General features: G+C 49.5%; 10 protein-coding genes across 10 annotated transcripts; 6 read left to right on the top strand and 4 right to left on the bottom strand.

The window, feature by feature from the left end:
* Positions 1 to 30: 30 nt before the first annotated feature.
* Positions 31 to 890, top strand: BO80DRAFT_450971 (mitochondrial inner membrane protease ATP23; the record flags this gene model as incomplete). The annotated part of the gene is made up of 3 exons (XM_025721850.1): positions 31 to 256; positions 341 to 600; positions 663 to 890. The coding sequence occupies 3 exons, from the start codon at positions 31 to 33 to the stop codon at positions 888 to 890; spliced, it is 714 nt and encodes a 237-aa protein (XP_025580559.1).
* Positions 891 to 926: 36 nt separating this feature from the next.
* BO80DRAFT_370809 (aurora family serine/threonine-protein kinase) lies at positions 927 to 2,634 on the bottom strand. Its single transcript, XM_025716467.1, has 3 exons — positions 2,369 to 2,634; positions 1,354 to 2,310; positions 927 to 1,303 (listed from the first exon to the last, which is right to left on the bottom strand). The coding sequence occupies exons 1-3, from the start codon at positions 2,462 to 2,464 to the stop codon at positions 1,169 to 1,171; spliced, it is 1,188 nt and encodes a 395-aa protein (XP_025580558.1). The 5' UTR covers positions 2,465 to 2,634; the 3' UTR covers positions 927 to 1,168.
* A 302-nt stretch (positions 2,635 to 2,936) lies between these two features.
* BO80DRAFT_343753 (TIP41 family protein) lies at positions 2,937 to 3,877 on the top strand (the record flags this gene model as incomplete). Its single annotated transcript, XM_025715244.1, has 3 exons — positions 2,937 to 3,232; positions 3,302 to 3,692; positions 3,764 to 3,877. The coding sequence occupies 3 exons, from the start codon at positions 2,937 to 2,939 to the stop codon at positions 3,875 to 3,877; spliced, it is 801 nt and encodes a 266-aa protein (XP_025580557.1).
* A 650-nt stretch (positions 3,878 to 4,527) lies between these two features.
* On the top strand, positions 4,528 to 5,908 carry BO80DRAFT_489747 (uncharacterized protein). Its single transcript, XM_025723607.1, has 3 exons — positions 4,528 to 4,714; positions 4,779 to 5,115; positions 5,190 to 5,908. Exons 1-3 carry the CDS (start codon positions 4,646 to 4,648, stop codon positions 5,705 to 5,707), a joined length of 924 nt encoding a protein of 307 aa, XP_025580556.1. The 5' UTR covers positions 4,528 to 4,645; the 3' UTR covers positions 5,708 to 5,908.
* On the bottom strand, positions 5,799 to 8,727 carry BO80DRAFT_420516 (bifunctional aminopeptidase/epoxide hydrolase). The gene is made up of 10 exons (XM_025718386.1): positions 8,117 to 8,727; positions 7,960 to 8,044; positions 7,631 to 7,853; positions 7,452 to 7,569; positions 7,284 to 7,403; positions 7,096 to 7,221; positions 7,009 to 7,022; positions 6,726 to 6,954; positions 6,180 to 6,667; positions 5,799 to 6,124 (listed from the first exon to the last, which is right to left on the bottom strand). The coding sequence occupies exons 1-10, from the start codon at positions 8,438 to 8,440 to the stop codon at positions 5,998 to 6,000; spliced, it is 1,854 nt and encodes a 617-aa protein (XP_025580555.1). The 5' UTR covers positions 8,441 to 8,727; the 3' UTR covers positions 5,799 to 5,997.
* A 1,050-nt stretch (positions 8,728 to 9,777) lies between these two features.
* Positions 9,778 to 11,356, top strand: BO80DRAFT_420515 (uncharacterized protein). The gene is made up of 3 exons (XM_025718385.1): positions 9,778 to 10,211; positions 10,296 to 10,431; positions 10,493 to 11,356. Exons 1-3 carry the CDS (start codon positions 9,964 to 9,966, stop codon positions 11,018 to 11,020), a joined length of 912 nt encoding a protein of 303 aa, XP_025580554.1. The 5' UTR covers positions 9,778 to 9,963; the 3' UTR covers positions 11,021 to 11,356.
* Positions 11,357 to 11,365: 9 nt separating this feature from the next.
* Positions 11,366 to 13,265, bottom strand: BO80DRAFT_370793 (aminopeptidase P family protein). Its single transcript, XM_025716466.1, has 3 exons — positions 12,957 to 13,265; positions 11,834 to 12,866; positions 11,366 to 11,771 (listed from the first exon to the last, which is right to left on the bottom strand). Exons 1-3 carry the CDS (start codon positions 13,121 to 13,123, stop codon positions 11,571 to 11,573), a joined length of 1,401 nt encoding a protein of 466 aa, XP_025580553.1. The 5' UTR covers positions 13,124 to 13,265; the 3' UTR covers positions 11,366 to 11,570.
* A 160-nt stretch (positions 13,266 to 13,425) lies between these two features.
* BO80DRAFT_370791 (uncharacterized protein) lies at positions 13,426 to 15,417 on the bottom strand. Its single transcript, XM_025716465.1, has 2 exons — positions 15,270 to 15,417; positions 13,426 to 15,197 (listed from the first exon to the last, which is right to left on the bottom strand). The coding sequence occupies exon 2, from the start codon at positions 15,051 to 15,053 to the stop codon at positions 13,542 to 13,544; it is 1,512 nt and encodes a 503-aa protein (XP_025580552.1). The 5' UTR covers positions 15,054 to 15,197; positions 15,270 to 15,417; the 3' UTR covers positions 13,426 to 13,541.
* Positions 15,418 to 16,032: 615 nt separating this feature from the next.
* On the top strand, positions 16,033 to 17,124 carry BO80DRAFT_420513 (uncharacterized protein). Its single transcript, XM_025718384.1, has one exon. It carries the CDS (start codon positions 16,193 to 16,195, stop codon positions 17,063 to 17,065), a length of 873 nt encoding a protein of 290 aa, XP_025580551.1. The 5' UTR covers positions 16,033 to 16,192; the 3' UTR covers positions 17,066 to 17,124.
* Positions 17,125 to 17,291: 167 nt separating this feature from the next.
* BO80DRAFT_395818 (putative C6 finger domain protein) lies at positions 17,292 to 19,506 on the top strand. Its single transcript, XM_025717329.1, has 3 exons — positions 17,292 to 17,392; positions 17,457 to 17,618; positions 17,705 to 19,506. The coding sequence occupies exons 2-3, from the start codon at positions 17,511 to 17,513 to the stop codon at positions 19,469 to 19,471; spliced, it is 1,875 nt and encodes a 624-aa protein (XP_025580550.1). The 5' UTR covers positions 17,292 to 17,392; positions 17,457 to 17,510; the 3' UTR covers positions 19,472 to 19,506.
* Positions 19,507 to 19,642: the final 136 nt, after the last annotated feature.

Here is a 19,642-nt window from a genome sequence, read left to right as displayed (position 1 = left end):
GACTTTCCTGTCCCTTGATTTCCAGGCGAAATGTCAAACCCAGGGTCCTCCAGTACCAGTTCGCAACCTGACAAACGAGACACCGGCTTTATACCGGGTGACGATACCTGGACGCAATGGCGCAATATCTTCTCCATCCTATCAGGGAAAATGACAGATGAAGGGAAAGAACAATTTCGTGTTGCCCGTGACATTCGAAATGAGGCCGCAGATTGTAAACGTTGTGAGGACCAGCGCGACTATCTGTTACAATTCAGTAAGTTGCTTCTCTAACTAGAATTTATTTGGGCTGGGGGTTAGGCGTTGAGTCTGAATCATTGCTAAGAAAACCACCTATAAGGCCCAGTAATCCGATTTATGAGCGACAGCATTCGACAACTTGGGGGGGATCTTTCTAGCCATAACATGTATTGTCGCCGCTGTACCAATCGAAAAGCCGGGGGGTTCGATCCTGATTATGGAATCTTGCTTTGCGCGAACGAAATGAAGGACCAAGGACACCTAGAGGATACCATGGCTCATGAAATGGTCCATGCGTATGATCATTTGAGATTCAAGGTTGATTGGACTAACAATCTGCGGCACGCAGCTTGTACCGAGGTAATCAACTTTCCCCTACGATGACCGGTTAGCGCTCAAGAAATCGGCTGACCCAAAGTCAGATTCGAGCCAGCTCCCTTAGCGGGGAATGTAGATGGGCACGCGAGTTCTTCCGAAGGGGCCAATGGAAGTTTACACAACAACACCAAGAATGCGTCAGAAGAAGAGCTGTATTGTCCGTGCGCGCAAGGCCGGGATGCAAAGATGAAGCCCACGCGCAAAAAGTTGTAAACGAAGTATGGGACAGCTGTTTTAGAGACACCCGCCCTTTTGATGAGATATACCGATGATACTACAGGCTTTTAAGAGCATTGCAGCCTTGCGGTATCAAGCTCTAAAGTGTATTATATTCGATGTGCCACGTGCAAAGATATACCAATTGATAGACCCAGTGAACCAAACGCCGCAGCCGAAAGATGACCATAAGAAGGAACTCCGACGTGTTGAACTCCACACAAAAGAAAGGGAGGTTGAAAGAGCCACTTGCTAAAGAGCCGGGGAAGAAAGACCGAGAATGGCTGAAGAGCACCTTTAAACACCAAAGCGCCTGAAATGCATGGAAAACAAGTTATGCCTTGGGTTCCTTGGACGAACCAGAACTGCGCTTTATGGTGCGTTCTTCCTTAACACAGTGTTTCAGGATCCAAGGATGCCGTTGGATTTCATCGAGAGAGATTCTCTTCTCTGGGTCCAGAACGAGGAGCTACAAGATGTTAGTAAATGCTGTATCTCGGACGCCAGATCCCAACATACCCTTTTAATCAGATCCCTCGCCTCAGGGCTCACGAAAGAGGGGACTGTCATATCCGCTCTTGCAATTCGCCTTTGGGTCATAACAGGGGTGTCTTCAAAAGGAGCTTCTCCAACAAGGAACTCATAGGTCAATACACCCAAGCTCCACAAATCCACCTTCTCGCTGTAGTAGTTGTCCTGTGAGCCCGGCTTGAGCATCTCGGGGGGCAAGTAATCCAATGTTCCGCACATAGTTTGCCTCCTGTTATTCGGTGCGTGTACACTCCAACCAAAGTCACTAATTTTGATTTCGCCGTGGATACCAACAAGGATATTCTCGGGTTTGATGTCACGATGCATGACATGCTTCTTGTGAAGATATTTTAGGGCGGCAGCCATTTGAGCAATGTACTGAGCAGCCTTCCATTCAGGGAATCGATGTTCCTTTCGAAGGTGCTTGTACAACTCCCCCCGGCCGGCAAATTCAAGAATCAAAAAGATCCGTTTGCTGTCGTGGAAATGACCATAGAGCCTGAGGACATTCGGATGACGGAGATTGCTCTGAATCTCAATCTCTCGGCGGACTTGCTTCTGCACTCCACCTTGCTGCAGTTCAGATTTATGTAAGACCTTGAGCGCGCACACAAAACCAGAAGACCGTTCCTTGGCCAGGTATACTCTGCCAAACTTCCCTTTGCCTAGAGGCTTCCCGATCTCAAACATTCCAAGATGTAGCTTTTTGGGTGATGGTTGGTCATATAGTGGATTTGGGTGCCGTTGTTCCCCATTCTCATCCAGGTTACGGCTGGGTAGAGTATTCTGGGAGCTTTTGGTTGGGGATGGACCAACGTTCATCGCATTGACTTTGTTCTCATTTGTGTTTTGCAGAGCCAACTTGAGCAGATTAGACCGGTTAGAGGCGTTGTACTGCCCCCCATTTCCGAGACCTGAATGGGACATGGCTGTTGATAGAGAGCTCTGACGGATGGCATTAACAGGCCAGCTTGCGGCTAAAGGCATACTCTAGGGCTCGTACCTTTGGCTTTAGATAGCCACTGCCATTATGTCCGGTGTCGTTTTCATCTTTGACAGAGAGGCGCTCGAGGCGCGCTTCCAGTGTCTTGGAGGCCATAGGGGAAGATTGTAGGCGACGGGTGTTGTCGATGTGGGGGGGTGTCAATAAATGGTGGACTATTGAGCGGACTATCGTGCCTTTACAAAGCCATCCTCGGGGCTGAAATGTCTATAAAGGAACTGATGGTCTAAAAGTGAAGCTGGAGGAGGTGGTTAATAAGGTTGAAGAGACCTGGAAGGTGTCCAGCAACGCTCGGATGTTTATCGGGTTTGGTTCCTAGACCCATCACCCCAGCAACGGATCGGACCGCTTCTTTCTCCGGTACCGCGGGGCATGGCATCTATCTATCGTCGGGCGGGCATGGAGGTTAGCGACGATGCATGTCGGAGAGCCACCAAGTGACATCTCTCCCTTTCTGGTCTTTCGATACTCTCCATATTGACGTCTCATTTGGGTGGCCCTTCATCTTTACTTCTGACCTATCCAGCATCATAGCATGACTTCACGTAGCAACGCGGCGTCAGCAAGTATGGCGTGTACTGCCACCGCGCCCAGTTTTCAGAAGCCCAACTCCGTTACGGTCAAGGGATTCAAGATCAGCACTCAGAAGTTGCCGATACTCAAAGCGGATCCAATCGAGGGTATGACGAAAGCACTAGGAATCGCCCCTCCTGAGATGATCTTTGGCGACAATTTCGTGGCAATCGAACATGAGCAGAGTCGGTGGGGATTGGCCTTCAACGCCTTTGATGCCTTAGATCGCGTGGACAAAACCGGAACATCGATGCTGAAGGTCGCATACTCCAGAGAGTGGCAGAAAAGCAGGTACTAAACCATCCATGATTGCTATCCCGGGCACTTTGTTGCGCATGTTGCCGACTGACTATCTGTTAGGGAAAAGACTCATGAAGGAATCAAAGAAATTGTCAAACCTTTTGACTGGTCTTACACCACAGACTACACGGGCACAGTCAAGCCTGGGAGTCGGCCATTCGTAGCAACAACAAAGCCCATTCCTATTGAACTCCTGAAGCGACCGGACCCTATACTGTTTTATGACGATGTTATACTTTACGAGGACGAACTTGCTGATAACGGTATCACTATGCTATCATGCAAGATTCGAGTTATGCCATCCAGACTTTTGCTACTTGCGAGGTTCTTCATGAGACTAGACAACGTTCTATTTCGGCTTCGGGACACAAGGATCTATGTCGACTTTGATGAAATGGAGATCATCAGAGAGTACCAATCCAGAGAATCTGAATATGAGGCAGTAAGACAGGTAAGCTGGCATTCATCAGTTCCAGGTACTCGAATGAAGTTCGGAAGCCAAGAGAGCTGATCCGTTGAAAGACCTTAGCAACAACGCGAGACGATGTGCCTGCCGTCATGAGAGATCCTAATAGACTCTCGGAAATACTTCCGCTTGTCGAGAAACGTCTAGAGAGGGTGACACTCAAGGAATAATACGCCCATTTTGGGGTTACTCACCACCCCTGGCCTTAGTGTCACCCCAACACCGTTTCACCTACAGGTAGACGTAGGGAGATCAACCCAAGGGATGAGAGCGACAACCATTCTATCTGTCAGAACGATAGACATGGACTGCTTATTCCGGTGCATCGAGGAGCTTCGATGCCACTCAACTCAGCTCATGCCAGCGCTGTTCCAGATAGAAAAGCGCACGCCATGTGTCACCACATGCCATGACCTTGCCGCGATTGCCTCTACCAGAGAAGCGGGTTCGATAAGAAAAAGATCGCCCAGGGTCTCGGCAATTCGCTTTAATTGAATATGACGGCACTACACTGGTAGTGTCAATACCCGACCCAATGGATCAGGCCGTACGGAGTAAAGAACCTTATAGTCTGTCCTTCTGTGAATGCCTTGGGTCAGATCGTTGCATAATGATAGCCACTGTTCTTACCTAAATGATGTTCATACCCGGATACCTTCTCACCTTAACATGCTCCCTGCATTGGTAGGTACGTATTTTCATGTGATGTACTCCGTACTCCAAACACGGAATGGATGGGTGCAAACAGTGCAAACAGCGTTGATCCCGCCGGCTTCTAGACTTCTCCGGAGTACGGAGTATGGAGTAGCTACAATCTTGTGCCCAGATATCGAGAAATCATCTATCTCGAGGATACTCTTGAAAGATCCGTGGAATCCAGACGAGCGTCAAAATCAATCATAAGCAAGTAGCAGCTACAGGCTTCATATTTCATAACGATGCCTTCCGCAGGCCCGAAGAATCTGTCGCTCCGCGCTTTCTATAATTTTCAATGCCCGAGACCCCAGGTATGGCCTCACATCCCGATAGGAACAATGGAGGGAATTTGCCTGACTGAACACCCGTTCTTAGGTGCAAGCAACCAGCCGGTTTCTCTTACCTTCAACTTGCCCTCCAGCGTTTTCAGTCCCTTGCCACTGCGCTAGTCAGCAGCAACAACCAGTGGCCTCGAGCTTCGCTCTTCATGCACAAAGTCGTCGCAATTCTTCGCAGCTGGCTCGAGCAATTGCACCACGCCCCGGTACTACAGCTGAGACCTATGTTGCTTACGGAATGACCCAGAAGCTCTTTGAGGCATGCTCCAACCAAGCAGACTACAAAATACCTCAATTGTCTCAGAAGGGCGCCCAAGTTCCTAAGACTAGCGCTGGAGAAGATTTGGGAGTAGGCGAAGGATGGTGGTATGAAGGTTTGTGTTCCTTGATATCATCATCTCGTGGGTGGGGTTTTACTCGAGTGCGGGACTGACGAACGCATCCGCAGAATTGGGCCTCGTTCCTACCTTTTCTACTTGGTCGCAGGTGACATTTTTGCACATGTACCTATTGACGGTTCGATTGCGCGCGTTGCCATCGCACGAGAGCCTTCAAACCTACTCTCGGCACCTGATTGATCATTTCTCACATAATGCCGAACACCGCATGGATGTACTCCATGGCTTGGCGAGCCGTGGCATTCGGAATAAATTCCTCAAGGATCTTTTCATTCAATGGCGCGGTGTTCTAGCTGCCTACGACGAAGGCCTCATTAAAGGAGATGCCGTGTTGGGAGCTGCCGTCTGGAGAAACCTGTGGAAGGCGAGCCACACTGCACCTGACGGTAAAGACTTGGACTGGTCGAAGATAGCTCAGGTCGTCGCATATATGCGAAGAGTGCTTTCCGAGCTCTCTCAAGTACATGAGGCCGACTTGGTCTTCCAATTAGAGCGCCAAAAGAGTGGGAAACCGGGGATTTTCTCCTATTCCGAAGTCGACCGCAAGATGGTCAATAGCCAGCGGTAATACTACAATTAAGCGGCTAATTATCAGTGCTTTCTTGCCTGCCTGCTATTTCGTATACGCTCTTGCCTACAGTCTACAGTGTAACATATTACTATGATGCCATCAACATATTTGCATGGCCGTTTTTGCATACTTCACTACCACTTCGATGGCTAATGAGCGTAGACGACCCCGCCCGTTGGGTCATATCCAATATGAATTAACCCCAGAATGAACAAGTTTCCCGGACGAGCACATCCCAGGAACGCGCGAGTCGAAGAGTCGGGGAGCCGAAGAACTTGCCAATATCGTTATATGTCCTTCTTTCCGAAGAGGTCCTTCTCAACCATGGCTCGGCATATAGGATGATAGAAATCCTTGTACTTTTCGAAAGTTTCGACTGCAACTGGACGGTTGACTTTCTGCAAGCTCCGGAACCTAGATCGCCTCGTTAGTGCCGTATAATAACATTTCAGTCATAGGAGCTGCTTACAAAGGTCTCACAAACTTCATCCTTCCAATTCTGCCTAATAGCTCCGTTGTCGGCCCGACGACACTCTCGTCGCCAGCCTTCAGACCAACTTGGAAGTACAAGTTGGCGACCTCTATATTTTCACTCTTGGCGAGTCCGTAAATTTCACCCATAAGCTTCGACGATTCGGGTGCAAGAGGCCTCTCAAGAAGGAGTATCTGTTCCAAGAAGACCACGATCTGGTTTGCACTCAATCCCTCAATGTCGCTCGGCTGCGGCTTGAAGGAGGTATCGGAAAGAGACTTCCATTTATGAGAAAGCTCATAAACAACATCGACAAGCGATGTGTCAAATTGGGGCTTAGGGGGCAACCCGGGGGCATAGAACCACGTGTCCCAATCAAGAGAGTCCAGTAGTTCAGACGCTTCAGCATCGGAACGGAAGAAATCCAGCAAAGTGGATTTGAATTCGTAGGAGTCTAGCGACTTCCCCTTGAACACGGTAAAGTACTAATAAAGCCAATTCAAATCAGCAACTGCAGTTTGCTCGCGAGACACGAGAACATACATGAGGGATAAACTGGTCAAACTTCTGCTTCCCGACAAGTGTTTCCAGATGGAACAAGAAGTTGAAGCCTTTTTCGTAAGGAATACTTGAAAACGCATCATCTGGGTCCTTGCCCTTAAGATCCGTAATTAATTTGGTGAACTCATGGTCATGGCCGAAATGCTCCACAGAGTCTGTGAGCGCTTTCCAACCTATAATGGCAGAGAAATGCCGATACGCCTCGCCATGTCTGTGATTTGATCAGTAATTGGTTCAAGCGGCAATAATCTTATATAGAACTGACACAGCAGCTAGAATCTGGAGCATGATCAGCATGTGCTAAGGAGTACTCGCCTCGGCCAGCGAGAAGGATCGGGAACAACAAACTTACCCGCCTTTCGAGATAGGTAGTCCAGCCTTCATTGAGCCAGAAATGCTCCCACGATGCATTGGTCACGAGGTTACCGCTCCAGCTGTGTGCAAGTTCATGGGCAATGACGTCGATATTTTCCCTGTCCTAACGGCATGTGTCAGTACCAGGCAAAATCTACCTACCCAACGCAGCTTCTCGAATCGAACCTTGGAGATAATACTGGGCGTGGCGAAGGTGAAGATCGGATTCTCCATTCCTCCATACGGAAAGCTTGGTGGGAGAATCAGGACATTGTACTCGCCCCAAGCGTAAGGGTAGACAATTTTCTAAGTCTGGGTCAGAAAAAGAACTATTGCACTAGATGGCACACAGACCTCAATCGCGCCGATAAACTTCTCCGTATCTGCTTCGAGTTCCCACTGGCACTCCTGCAGCTTGTCAGGGCTAGTTGCCACAACGCTCCGGGGTCCGATTGCAGCTTCCGAGATGTCACTATCATTGGTGAGTCAGGTATCAAGTGTGAAGCATTAGGGACAGACGTGTACAAGCTTACCCACTGGCCAGAGCAAAGAGATAGCTCGGAATCGGGACGCGTTGATGGAACTGATACAAGGATTTGCCCTCGGCTGACTGCACACCTAGTGCATCACGGACTGGCAAGCCACTGGCAATCACAGGAAGAGAGGACGAGATATTGAAGTCGATGGTACTCTTGATATCAGGCGTATCTTGGCAGGGGAAGATGGACCGCGCATGGATAGCCTGGCATTGAGAGACTAAAGGTAGCTTCTGTCAGCCGCTCCAATATGTTCCGTGGACCCGTCCTGCTTGAAGGTAGGTCACAAACAATGTGGGTGGAGAAAGAGGGACGAGCTCACTTACACATGTATGGATGCTTCTTGTTGGACGTCTGGGCCGGAGTCAGCCATTGAAGTGCAGTACACTTCTCGGTGGTCTGAACAGAGATCTGATCGTCCGGGATGTTAGATCAAGCAACAACGAGGAGAAGCATGGCCTAGTATTCCGGCTATATAGGTACCTCAACATCGATCGTTTCGTTCAATTTCACGCCTTGTTCGAGCTGGATCTTCAGGGCAGAGCCGTAAGGTTCGAGCGGAGGAAGGAGCTCCCAGTTGGACGGCTTTCCATCGATGGTGACGCCGCCGATTGCCACATGGTTCGAGTCCAAGATGATCTCCCGCGAGTCGCCGTCGGTAGCTGACTTGAGCTTGTGGATGACACTGCCCACGAGCTTTTTCTGGTCGAAAAGGATGTCAAATCTGGCGGTGATATGGGTACAGATCCAATCGTTGTAGTTGCTGAGGGTATTGGGATCCCTAGGGGACCTGATGCTAGTCGCCATGCTACGTCTGTGAATCTGGGGTAATTGAACGGACCCCCGAAATTGGATCGCAGAGCTAAGGTCGGCCTTCAAACCGGTAAATAATTTAGGGCCTCGAGGAAAGCTAGTCCGCCAGAGTAGAGCTGGAGAAATCTGCAGCATGTGTCGCTCTTATAAGGCGGATGAGTAAAAGAAAAACTTTTCTGTCTTGTCCTTTTATTGTCTTATTGGAGTGGGATTTTAGTCCACCTCAGGACTAGGCCACAATCCTATCAATCCGACTTTTGCGGGCGGAAGGCACGGGTCCGTACCCAAGTTGGACTTCTCTTAATTTCTGTTACATTCATGTTCCAAAGCTGCGAGCCCCGCACCCGGTGATACCACCCGGCCTACGGAGTACTTCGTCCTATCCCTAGTCCAAGCCCAGCAGCCTCGGGTTCGTACCATGTGCGAAGAGAAAGCCTATGTAGATGGTTCCAACCCCCACAGCTTCATGGTGATCTACGTTGGTGTTTTCGTAACCACCACACCTTAAAAGAATTAAAATATTACTTCATCTGGGTAGGAATTTTTGAGGATGGCCACTAGTGTGGTCAAATCATGGCTCCAGTGTTCAGGAACTCCGTCGATACTCCATACTGGCTGATAAGAGAAGCCACTGCGGAATGCTAATCAGTTATAGGTATGTTATATTGTATTATGGCGCCATATGACTGCACGGTATGATAATGTTACGCAGGTCAGGTTTAGATTCTTGGGTTGTACGACGTACGCGTAAATTTTAGCTGGTATGCTTCGTAACCAATTTATAGCACAACTCCTACACTAGTGATTGCCTGGTCCTTCGGATTCCTTATAAATAACAATACAGACAAGTGCCAAAATCCATACTGCCTTCTCTATTGATTTCAGTACTATCATACCTTGTGTCTTGCGGGATCCGAGGTGCTAGCTTGTTAGGTGCTTGCTTACCTGACCGTACCATGCGGTTATGCAGGTACGGAGCACGCCCGGAGTCCATACACAGAGTACGGAGCACTTCTTGTGTGGATACGACCAATCAACAGAGCAATGACCTGGCACTCACACTCCTCAAATGATAAAAGCCGATACACAAACAATTGAGGATATGCTTTCCAGTTTGATAGCTGCCACAGCCTGACTCATTGGATATCCTTATCGCTAAACTCATTCATTCAGAATATGCTGTGCTTTTATGCATCATTGTAGCCCTGTCCTGTCTAGCTCAGGTTCCGGTCGTACCTTACCAAGTCCGTACTACTGACCTACACAAGGTACAAACAGATATGTACGTCGTTACTACTAGTACTGTTGTGGTCCCTGTAAGATTCCTTACCCCGGCTTTACACACACTCTACCAACTTCGATCCTCATCTGTTTATTTTGAGGCATTGTGCCTCTGTTGGTGGAGTTCAAGTCCACTCACATCCGAAAACTCACTGCTTGCCACCCGAGCTGCGTTGACTGGACATCCTGGGTTCTATCCGCGTCCGAGCTCGAATACTTAGCTGCAATCCGAAATCATGGACGCGCCTCAGGTCCAAGTCGGAGCGCCCGAGGGCCATTCAAACGGTAGCAACGCGGAGAAAGAGAACACGCAAAATACACAGAATGCGAGCAGCTTTGATGTGAACGCGAGCGCGGCTTCTAGTGCAGTAAATGAAGGCCAGGCTGATTTGTCTCAAGACATCGTTCTGCCAGACGCGGGCGCAGCTGATCCAGAACCGAAATTAGCAGCTCCAAAGAGGAATCCTGGCCTCCAATTCCTCGAGTAAGGGCCCGTTTCCCCCCAATTATCGAAGGCCGCTTTGTATTTTCCATTCTCTGGACGCTTCTTCGGCTTACGTTCTTTCAGCTACCTGAGATCACCTATCGTGGAACTTGTTGTAGGAACAGGAGAGACGAAAACTACCTTAACAGCACACCAGAGCTTGCTTCTGGAGTCTCCCTTTCTAGCAGAAAAGGTCACGACTTTTGGAGAATCGGACCCTGTAAGTAGTCTCACTTCGACTTCCTCATGGTCCTGTGAAACCAGCTCCTGACTCTCGATAGCGTCGCATCGAGCTTCCCCAGGAGAATGTGGAGGCTTTTGGCTATTTCCTCCAATTCCAGTATACCCGCGACTACTCGGCCTCCCAATCTGAATCCCATACCGAACAAGAAGCAGTTTTGGGAGAAATAGACGATAGTGGGAAACAGCTATTGAAACATGCGCGAGTATACACACTGGCTGAAAGATTGGGGATCCCGTCGCTCAAGACCCTGGCACACTCGAAAATACACCGCATCAATAGCACATCCCATGGCGAGATTGCATATGCCCGCTATGTCTATATGAACACGCCAGTTGATGACGTTACCATCCGGAAGCCAATAGCGACATTCTGGGCCTTGAGGAGTCACGTCCTGCGTCATGAAGCTGAAGAAGAGTTCCGCAAATTATGTATCGAGGTCCCCCAATTTAGCTTCGATGTACTCAACCTCGTTCTCGACCAGAAGGAGAAACGTGCCCAGGACAAGGCCGAGTCAGAGTCTGCTGTGAAAGGAAGCGGAAGGAAGCGACTGAGGAGTGGTTTGTAGCAAACGGCGGCTTCTATCTGAGATTATTGACCCCATATTGGGTCAGAGCAAACAGAACCATGCACCTTACCTATACAGCCGGCACGTGGCTTCAGGCGGACAACTAAAGGGGTGTTTCGTGGTACCACTACGTGGAGACGCGCCCAAATATATCCCGCAGGCCCTCACAGTCTACCGCTATCGATCTCCTGACGTCAGTTGCCACTCTCTCGAGCAATCCTCAGGTCCTTTCTATTCCCGGTTTGAGGGCTGCCGTACAAACACTGTACTATACTACCTAGCGCAGATTTTAGGTTTAGGTTACTACCTAATCTAGTTTCCTTAGTTCCGTTTAAAGGGCGTATTCTCTCACTTCGGGTAATATTTTGTGCGGTTTATTCGGCTTTAAGCTACTGTTCTAGGACAACTCTTACTAGACTTCAGTAGCAAGATGCATGTGTCGTTTTGATGGGACGTGGTTGAAAGTAACGTTGCATAGGACATTACATGCATTGCATCCCTTGGGGCAAGAACTCCTATAACCTCAGACCTTGGATACAAAGGTCAACAACTAAGAGGCTAGAACTTCCACTTCTTCTATAGCCTTCGGTGCAGTTGTCAAATTTTCATAGCCATGCTGAGTGACGTGAACATTATCTTCGATGCGTACACCGCCGACACTCCAGTATTTCTCCAGAACTTCGGTATCGATATACTTGTTCGTTTCAGGAGACTCTAGGAACGGTGCGATAATGAAGCGGCAAAAGTAGATCTAATGAATAGTTTAGCAAGCATTCCGCAGAGATGAGATGATGAAAAGAGGGAAGATCTTACGCCCGGCTCTACTGTGATAACTGATCCCGCAGGTAAACGGCCCCTCACGCGGAGATACTTGAACATAGTGTCCTTGTCAGCATAATTCGGGTTACCTCCAGTGTCATGAGTGTCCATTCCCAGATAGTGCCCAAGACCATGAGGAAAGAAAGCCACGCTAATTCTCTTGTCGAACAATTCGTCTTCAGAGCCACGAAGGATCCCTAGTCCGAGCAAGCCCTTGATTGCAACACGATGGGCATGTGCATGTACATCCTCCCATTGTACACCTTCTTTCAACATTGCAATAGTCTCCGTCTGCATCTGCAGAACAATGTTGTAAATCTGCTGTGACTCCAAGGTGAATTTACCACCCAAAGGGAAAACTCGAGTGATATCAGCGCAATATGTGCGATACTCCGCCCCGGCATCGATGAGGACACTTGATTTCCTCTGCTTAGTGACTGGGTCAGCCAGTCCGTCATCATTCCTTCCGTAGTGGAGGGTGGCCCCATTCTGACCGCATGCAACGATAGGGTGATAAGCCTGGTCACGACCGCCGTTGGCAATACACGTTGCGATAAAAGCGGCCTCAATCTCGCGCTCATTAGTGGCGGCCTTGGATGCTTTAATAGCTGCGATATGTGCCTTTGCAGAAATGTCATTCGCCTTCCTCAATAGCGCAACCTCATACATATCCTTGACCACACGCGTGTCTTCAATGACCCCCTTTAATACCGAAGTATTGGTTTTAAGAAATCCATGGAACTTGGTTCCTTCCGAAATTTGGCCCTCGATTGCGAAGGCAACCGATTTACCCTCACCATCCGAGGCGATGGCGGCCAAAGTAGCATTCACCTCGGGCGTGTGCAGCACTTGGTCGACGTCATAGAGTCGCAGTGCCTCTGTAACAGACATAGGGAGACCCGACCAAATCACGTCTTCAGGGTCAATTGGTGGGATGAATAATGTCAATTTATCAGCCCCAATATTGTAAATCAGGTATGAATCTGGCAACGGGCACCCTGACAAATAGAAAAAGGGGCGGCGTTGTCTGGGCCATGGAGATCGGTTAGCCTCTCCAGCATTGAGCGATCAAGTGATACTGGGGGAGGCATAGTGGATTCAGAAGGGAGCGCCGTACCTGAAGGGCATCGCCTCATCATTGTCTTCTATCAGTCGAGTTTTCTGCGCTTCGAGATAGATAATCCCATGCCGGCCATGGCCGCACGCTTCAAGGCGCTCAGCAACCCGGCGGGCATGGGCTTTGGCAGGATATTTGCCTGCTAAAATGGAGTCCAAGCTTGTCATGGCTATTCTTTCTTTCTATTTTTCCTCTTTTACCTCTGAATGTGGCCTTGTATTGAATGGCTGTAGAGGAATATCGGAGACGTTGAAGAAGTTGCGGCGGGGTCAAGTTGCGGGGTCCGGTTTGGACAATTTTGTTACCGGCTATCGTCGCTCTACTTATCTCCTCGTCGGGAGGTGTAGGGTACTCTTTTATCTGGGTTACTGGGCACCTGGGTATCGTACTCTGTACCAGGTTCTTGACTACTAGTGCACATCTGACCATTCGCTGAAATTTTCGATCTTGAATGAACCGATACGGGAATCGTGTACTTATAAAGCCCAAAAGCTCATTCTTTCCTATTTTCTTTCGGCCAACTCCATCAGATCCGAAACGAGATCGGTGCATGCTAAACCACGTTAATCTATGACATTTAATCGGCTATCTGAAGGCATCACTGCCTTGGCTGTCAGGAGGAACCACGTCTTCGAAATCTAACTGCCACTTATCAACATCTGCAAATTTCTTCGCCTGCAGCATCAATTCTTCACTAAGAAAATGGCTGTCCAAAGTTGGCTCTGGCATAGACTCTGACTCGGACATATCTGAATCTGGCGGAGATGACAAAGGTGATGACAATGGTGATGTATCGACTGGCTGAGTTTTCTTGTCAAAATTCGCGGTTTTCAACGAACCTGGTCCGGATGCCATCTTTTTATCTCCCTTCACGTGCTGTGGGAGCTTGTCTGCAGTGGCATCTGGCTGCGCAGGAGAATGCTGACCGCCCATTGTCTGGACCCCGACACTATCTGCTGTCTCTTGCATTTCCTGCGCGGTCATGGTAATTTCCGCGGGGTTTTGTTTGTTTGCTTGTTTTCTCTGTGCCCGGGACGGCCTCCTGGACGGAAGGTAGTATAATTCATCATCATCATCATCCCCAGTAGCGGAACGATAGCCATCACTGAAATCCTCGGCAGCCTCACAACCGCTCGTACCGAAGCGTTTACGTTGCGGGCGGTTTCTCCGGGGTAGCAACCTGTCCTGAAGAGTTGCCGTCGGTAAGATCATCTTTCTACTGGTGGCCAGCTCAGCGGGCTTGTCTTTACGTTTCGGCTTTGCCATTTCGGGCATCGAGGTAGTAAGTATCGGGCTGAGTGGCGGGCTGCTGCTCATAGGCGGCGCCAGAGTTTGGCTGAATGTGTCAGGAGAGTTCAGGACTTGAGGATGATCCACAGACACCCTAGGCCTGTTTTGCCAGTCGTGCGAACTAGGCGAGGTAGCAGGAGATTGCTCCATGACTTCCGGGTCAGATCGATGTACTTGTAGCCCCTCAGTAGATAGCTTTCGCTTGCGCGATGCGCCACTGCATGATGTTTGAAGACTAGGTGACGCCGATGGCGACGCAGCTTGCTCGATCAGGAGCGACCTACCCCTCGAAAGATTCAAGGGGGTAGACTCGTCTTCGGGACTCAAACTGCCGAGGAAAACATCGTCGTCGAGGTCAGAAGAATCGTCATCTGCTTGCATCATCTGCAAGATGCTAGGTTGGCGGGGCCTTCTTCTAAAATTACTCAATATCGAATTTTCGAAAGCGGGAGTACCTGGAACTTTGGAACCCGTATCGCCCTTTCGACCAGCAACAGAAAGGGTAGACGAGTAACCACGAGCTCTTGTAACTGGACGACTACCTGTGGCTCCACGCTCACCCATGGGCGATGATTCGATCGCATGTTCTTGCGCTCTAGCCATGGGTGTCTGGTTCTTCAATTGCCGTTGGATGTCTGAGGCCTGGGCGCTTGAGAAAACTCCGATGGCCTGATCTGTATCCGCCAGGGAATCGGGATCATCCGTTGATGATAAACCACGTCGTCCTGAGCTTTGTTGGTGAATCTGTTCCGCGGCTGGTGGAGCCTTGGATGTCAAGCGATTGCGTTTTGTCGGCGGCCTCGGCATATTTCGAATCGAGCCTCTCAAGCTCCTAATCCCGTAAGAAGCGGATCGAGGTTGAGCCAAGTGAGCTGGTATCTTCTGCGTTGTCCTCTTCAACCAGTAATGAAGATAGCCTGCGTATGGCGAAGGACTTGGTGTAGGGAACGCCTACGGATATCCCCCTTAGCTTCGAGCCAGGCACAATGTGCTACCGAAAGGTGAGTAGGGAGTTATGCGTACGATGAGAGAGAGATCACGATATTTTAGGTCTGATTGAGGAGTTGCAGGGTGATCAGTGAAATTCAATATGGACCATGGTATTAGCAGCTAGCACTAGGTAACCACGGAAGCATTTGCGCGTCACCTTGTTTTGGTGAGAAGACGCGCGCCGGCTCCCGAGACCTGCACCGTGTGGGTGGGGTCCCTCCACGTCAGGTAACTTCGTACTTCGGGGTTATTCACTACTCCGTACTAATGCTGTCCATCCTCGTTTCTCACCTATAACGGTACTCCATATATCTGGGGGTTTCAGTCGACAACTACAGTCCATAGTAGTAGTACTATTACTATGTCACGCCTATACAGGATAATAGTACTATGATGGAGTACTGTGTGTGTAGTCTCTGGATCGTATTTAGTGCCCCTTCTCTAAACAGTCACGGGACTAGAATTGAGCCTTTAACGGTGAGGGTAAATTCGACTGTCGGGTTCGGGGCTCTTTGATTCATAGTGGGCCATGATGTACAGAGGACATCATCTCCAGGGTTTTGTGGAGAGGTGTGCATGCAACTCCGCTCGTTTGACCAATGCCGATAAGTTACCTCAGGGGCTATGACAGCATGCTGTAGCCTTGGTGAATAAGTCTAGATATCTATCCGTAACGGAGTACTTGTTACATATTGTCTACCATTTTGTATATACGTCATTGTCCCTGAAGGGCCAGCGAGCATCAATCACCATAGTGCGAGAGTACCTGTCTACATCTACGTCATCCCCACTTCTCATGGGGACTGCATGTATACTTAAACCCCCCTTCTTCACCATGACATTGCCAGGCATCTGAAAGAGCATTTGCAACGACCTCTCCGGCTCGATTTCCCATATACCATAATTCTTCTCAGAAATCTCGTATAAATCTATTTTTATTCACTGAGCTATACAAAATGGCCAATATCATGGACCCGATCGATGATCCCTCCTACAACATTGAAGCAACGGAGCATACGTTTGGCACACGTGCTTCAGACTCGTGCCGTAACATAGATTCCTACAACTCCGTGAACAATACCGGCAGCAACTCCTATGGCAAACCGGGAAATGGTTCGGATTCCAGCAGCATTGTCGACACGGTTGGTCGTGGCATTGCTGATGATCGGCATGGACATACTTCTGGTGTCTCTCCAACTAGCTCCTACAGCCAAAGTCCTACAAAATCAAGTCAGGGACAATATCCCCACGACAAAGGGGGCCAATACTCTCAGCATTCTTTGCCCTCCTACCCGCCCCAGCACAATATCCCGGAAACTGCCAATTTGTCTGATGGCACCAGAGGGCCAGTGTCTAATACGGAAGCCAAATCCCAACCGAGCAATGCTAAGGATAAGACCGGCCCTCACATAGAGGGGGGTCATGATGAAAGACGAGGTGCAAACAAGGGAAAGGGGGAGCGAATTGAAGGAACCCAAGATAGTGATATCACGGGAGAAAAGGTCAATGGGATTGCGGGTGTTATCCCTATCTCTGGCAGTGCCGGCCCGACGACTACCAAGACCTTCGATCCCCATGCTGAAATTGGCAACAGTGGTAACAACGGCCCCCATTCTTCTGCTATCGGGTCCAAAAACATTGTTGACGGCGGCCAAGGGTCTTCCGCTCACCAATATGATACAGCTAGCAGCAGCTACAATACACGGGGAAGTGGTGATGGGCAGGCCACTACCACCAACCCACAGCGAGGCAACAGTATAGAGAAGAACAGCCGCGCAGACTCAGGCTTAGCTGGAGTCCGGTCTGTTGAATCTCGGCGAGATATGTAGACTTGGCTCTCACAAGATGATGACTTATGTATGTACACTAATCTAGACGAAGAAAGCTTTATGTACTATCACGAAGGATGCTATGAGATAGGCATCTCCAGACGCTCATAAAGTATCGAGCACCTGCTAGATATAGAAACCCACGGGCCGGTAATTAGTGTCCGTGCCGAAGTAGGTAAGGAACCTCTTCCCCGCATTTCACAAAAGCTATCTTCGACTGGACAACGTTGAACACCTGTAGGCAGCCTGTCTCGTTTGCACAATTAGAGTTATATCACCACGCACCTCTCTATATCCTGAATTGCCGTCGATCCATCCAAGTATCAAGCACGGTGCCCCCTCTTTGACTCTGTGAGATTCAACCAGAATTGCTGACCTCGCACTGTCAAAGCTATCCACAGTCTGTATAGGCTCTGCTTCTCTGCATGTTCCGGTAGCTGGAACCATGCCTCCGCCGGAGATGAACAGCGATGTCATTCTTGACGCAAACTTAGCAAAAAAGCGTACCAATTCGGAAGGCACTGAGTACCCCCGAAGGCGCGCCACTATAGCAGTACGTTGGGTCCCCGCGCTTCTCTGTTTTTCACCCCATGTCGGCGACCATGCGCTTCTGTTGGCTGAAAATGAGGGCTTTGATAGTGCCAGATCTGTCGTCTACGAAAAACGAGATGTAATGGGGCCCGTCCAAGATGTCAGCTCTGTGTAGACCTGGATGCAGGCTGTGTCTATCGAGAGCCGGGTATCAAGCTAGATGCCGGCGACAAGCTGATAATCGAGAAGCTGGACAGAATAGAAGGCTTACTCCAATCGAAAGTTTCGGACCACACCAGCCACTCTCCCCTATCCTCGGATTCTTCGACGGCTGCCACCCATGCTCGTCTCGGAGGCGATGATACTGTAGCCAATTTGTCCAACCTTGCTGCCATGCCGGCCAGGGCGACTGCGGTGGGACTTGGCTCGTGGGCAAACCCACCAACAAGTATCTCAACTATGCCGAGAGTACATACCACTCCTGCTTTACACCTCTTGCAATGGCCTCTGATCCGAGAGCTGGTCGCTGTACCCTATGATCCACATACCCTCCTACAGCTGGAAATGGCTCGTGAGCCGCTCCGGATCGAACCCCCCGTGGGTTTAGATCTATCCAATGCGTTCACGCACGCCCGGTTCTTCTTCGAACGCGTTAATGTGTGGTACGCTTGTGTCAATCCACTGACATGGTCGGGGTACTACAAAACGGCTCTTTCTCTGGACTTTCAGAAAGGGCCAGAAAGCTGTGTTGTTCTCTTAGTTTTAGCACTGGGTTGTGCAAGTCAATATGGGAGCATATCCTGCCTTTCTCCAGACAAGGAACCACCAGGGCTGCCATATTTTGCTGCTGCCTGGTGCCTTCTGCCGGGTATTATGACCCGCAACTCTGTACTTGCAGCACAGTGCGTCATCTTAGCATCTGCATATCTATTCTACATGGTCAGGCCCCTTGAGGCTTGGACGCTGCTGTCGAATGCTAGCATGAAGTTACAATTGCTTTTTGGCAACCCCTCTCGTGTTCCAGCGCAATGGAAGGAACTTGGTACAAGAGTATACTGGAACACCCTCCTGTTCGAAAGCGATTTGCTAGCGGAACTAGACCTACCACATTCGGGGATTGTGCATTTCGAAGAGCTCGTTGACCTTCCAGGCGGCTTTGAACAGGAGGACGATGAAGAAGACGAAGAAAGAGACAAAGTAGTAGACATGATGATCGGTCATGATGAGCTCTGGTATTTCTTGGCTGAAATTGCCTTAAGAAGGCTGCTGAACAGGGTCAGTCATATGCTCTACCAAAAGGACAGTATCTTGACACTCGCATCACTCGGACCCATCGCCTCAGAGCTGGATTTCCAGCTTTCTCAATGGTATGAGGGTCTTCCGCAACCGGTTCGCTTTCCTTTATCCGGGGCTCCAGCACCAAGCCCCGTTCAGACCGTACTAAGACTCCGGTACTTCGCCTGCCGTACGATTATTTATCGGCCTTATATTTTAGCGGTCTTCCAAAACGAACATGCATGCGCTGACCCAACGGTAAAGGATTGCTGCCTGCGGTGCTTGGAAGCGACGTTGAATCAACTCGAGCATATAGGTAGGCATCGCGAAGGCCACCTACCATATCTGTGGCAAGGGGCCCTTTCCATGGTCTCTCAGACGTTATTGATAATGGGAGCAACCATGTCCCCTGCTCTCTCATTACTGTTACCTCCTACAATTCGATTGGACAGGATAATTTCCAGCGTCATAGCAGAAGTTGGCAGGTATGCGCGGCTTGCACCAAGCCTAAAGCTATCTGCTGAGATCATTCGTGATGCGGAAAAGAGGCGTCAAATATGCCTTGCATCGGCAGGCAGGGCAAACTTGAAGGGAAACTAGCTTGCAGGCTCCCAACCCTACACGCTCTTAGTCGGTGTGATATGATATAACACGAAGAGAACCTTGCCCACCGTCCGTTAGTTGCACGTACGTAAAACACAGCATGCAGGTGCACATTGTGGATCCGGATTGAGGTGGAAACATGAGATATGCACATGGCTTACCATTCTC

The sequence above is a fragment of the Aspergillus ibericus genome (assembly GCF_003184845.1).
Source record: "Aspergillus ibericus CBS 121593 unplaced genomic scaffold BO80scaffold_1, whole genome shotgun sequence".
Classification (NCBI taxonomy): Eukaryota; Fungi; Ascomycota; class Eurotiomycetes; order Eurotiales; family Aspergillaceae; genus Aspergillus; species Aspergillus ibericus.
The sequence above is the reverse complement of the archived record's forward strand: the minus strand, read 5'-3'. Positions and strand labels throughout refer to the sequence as shown.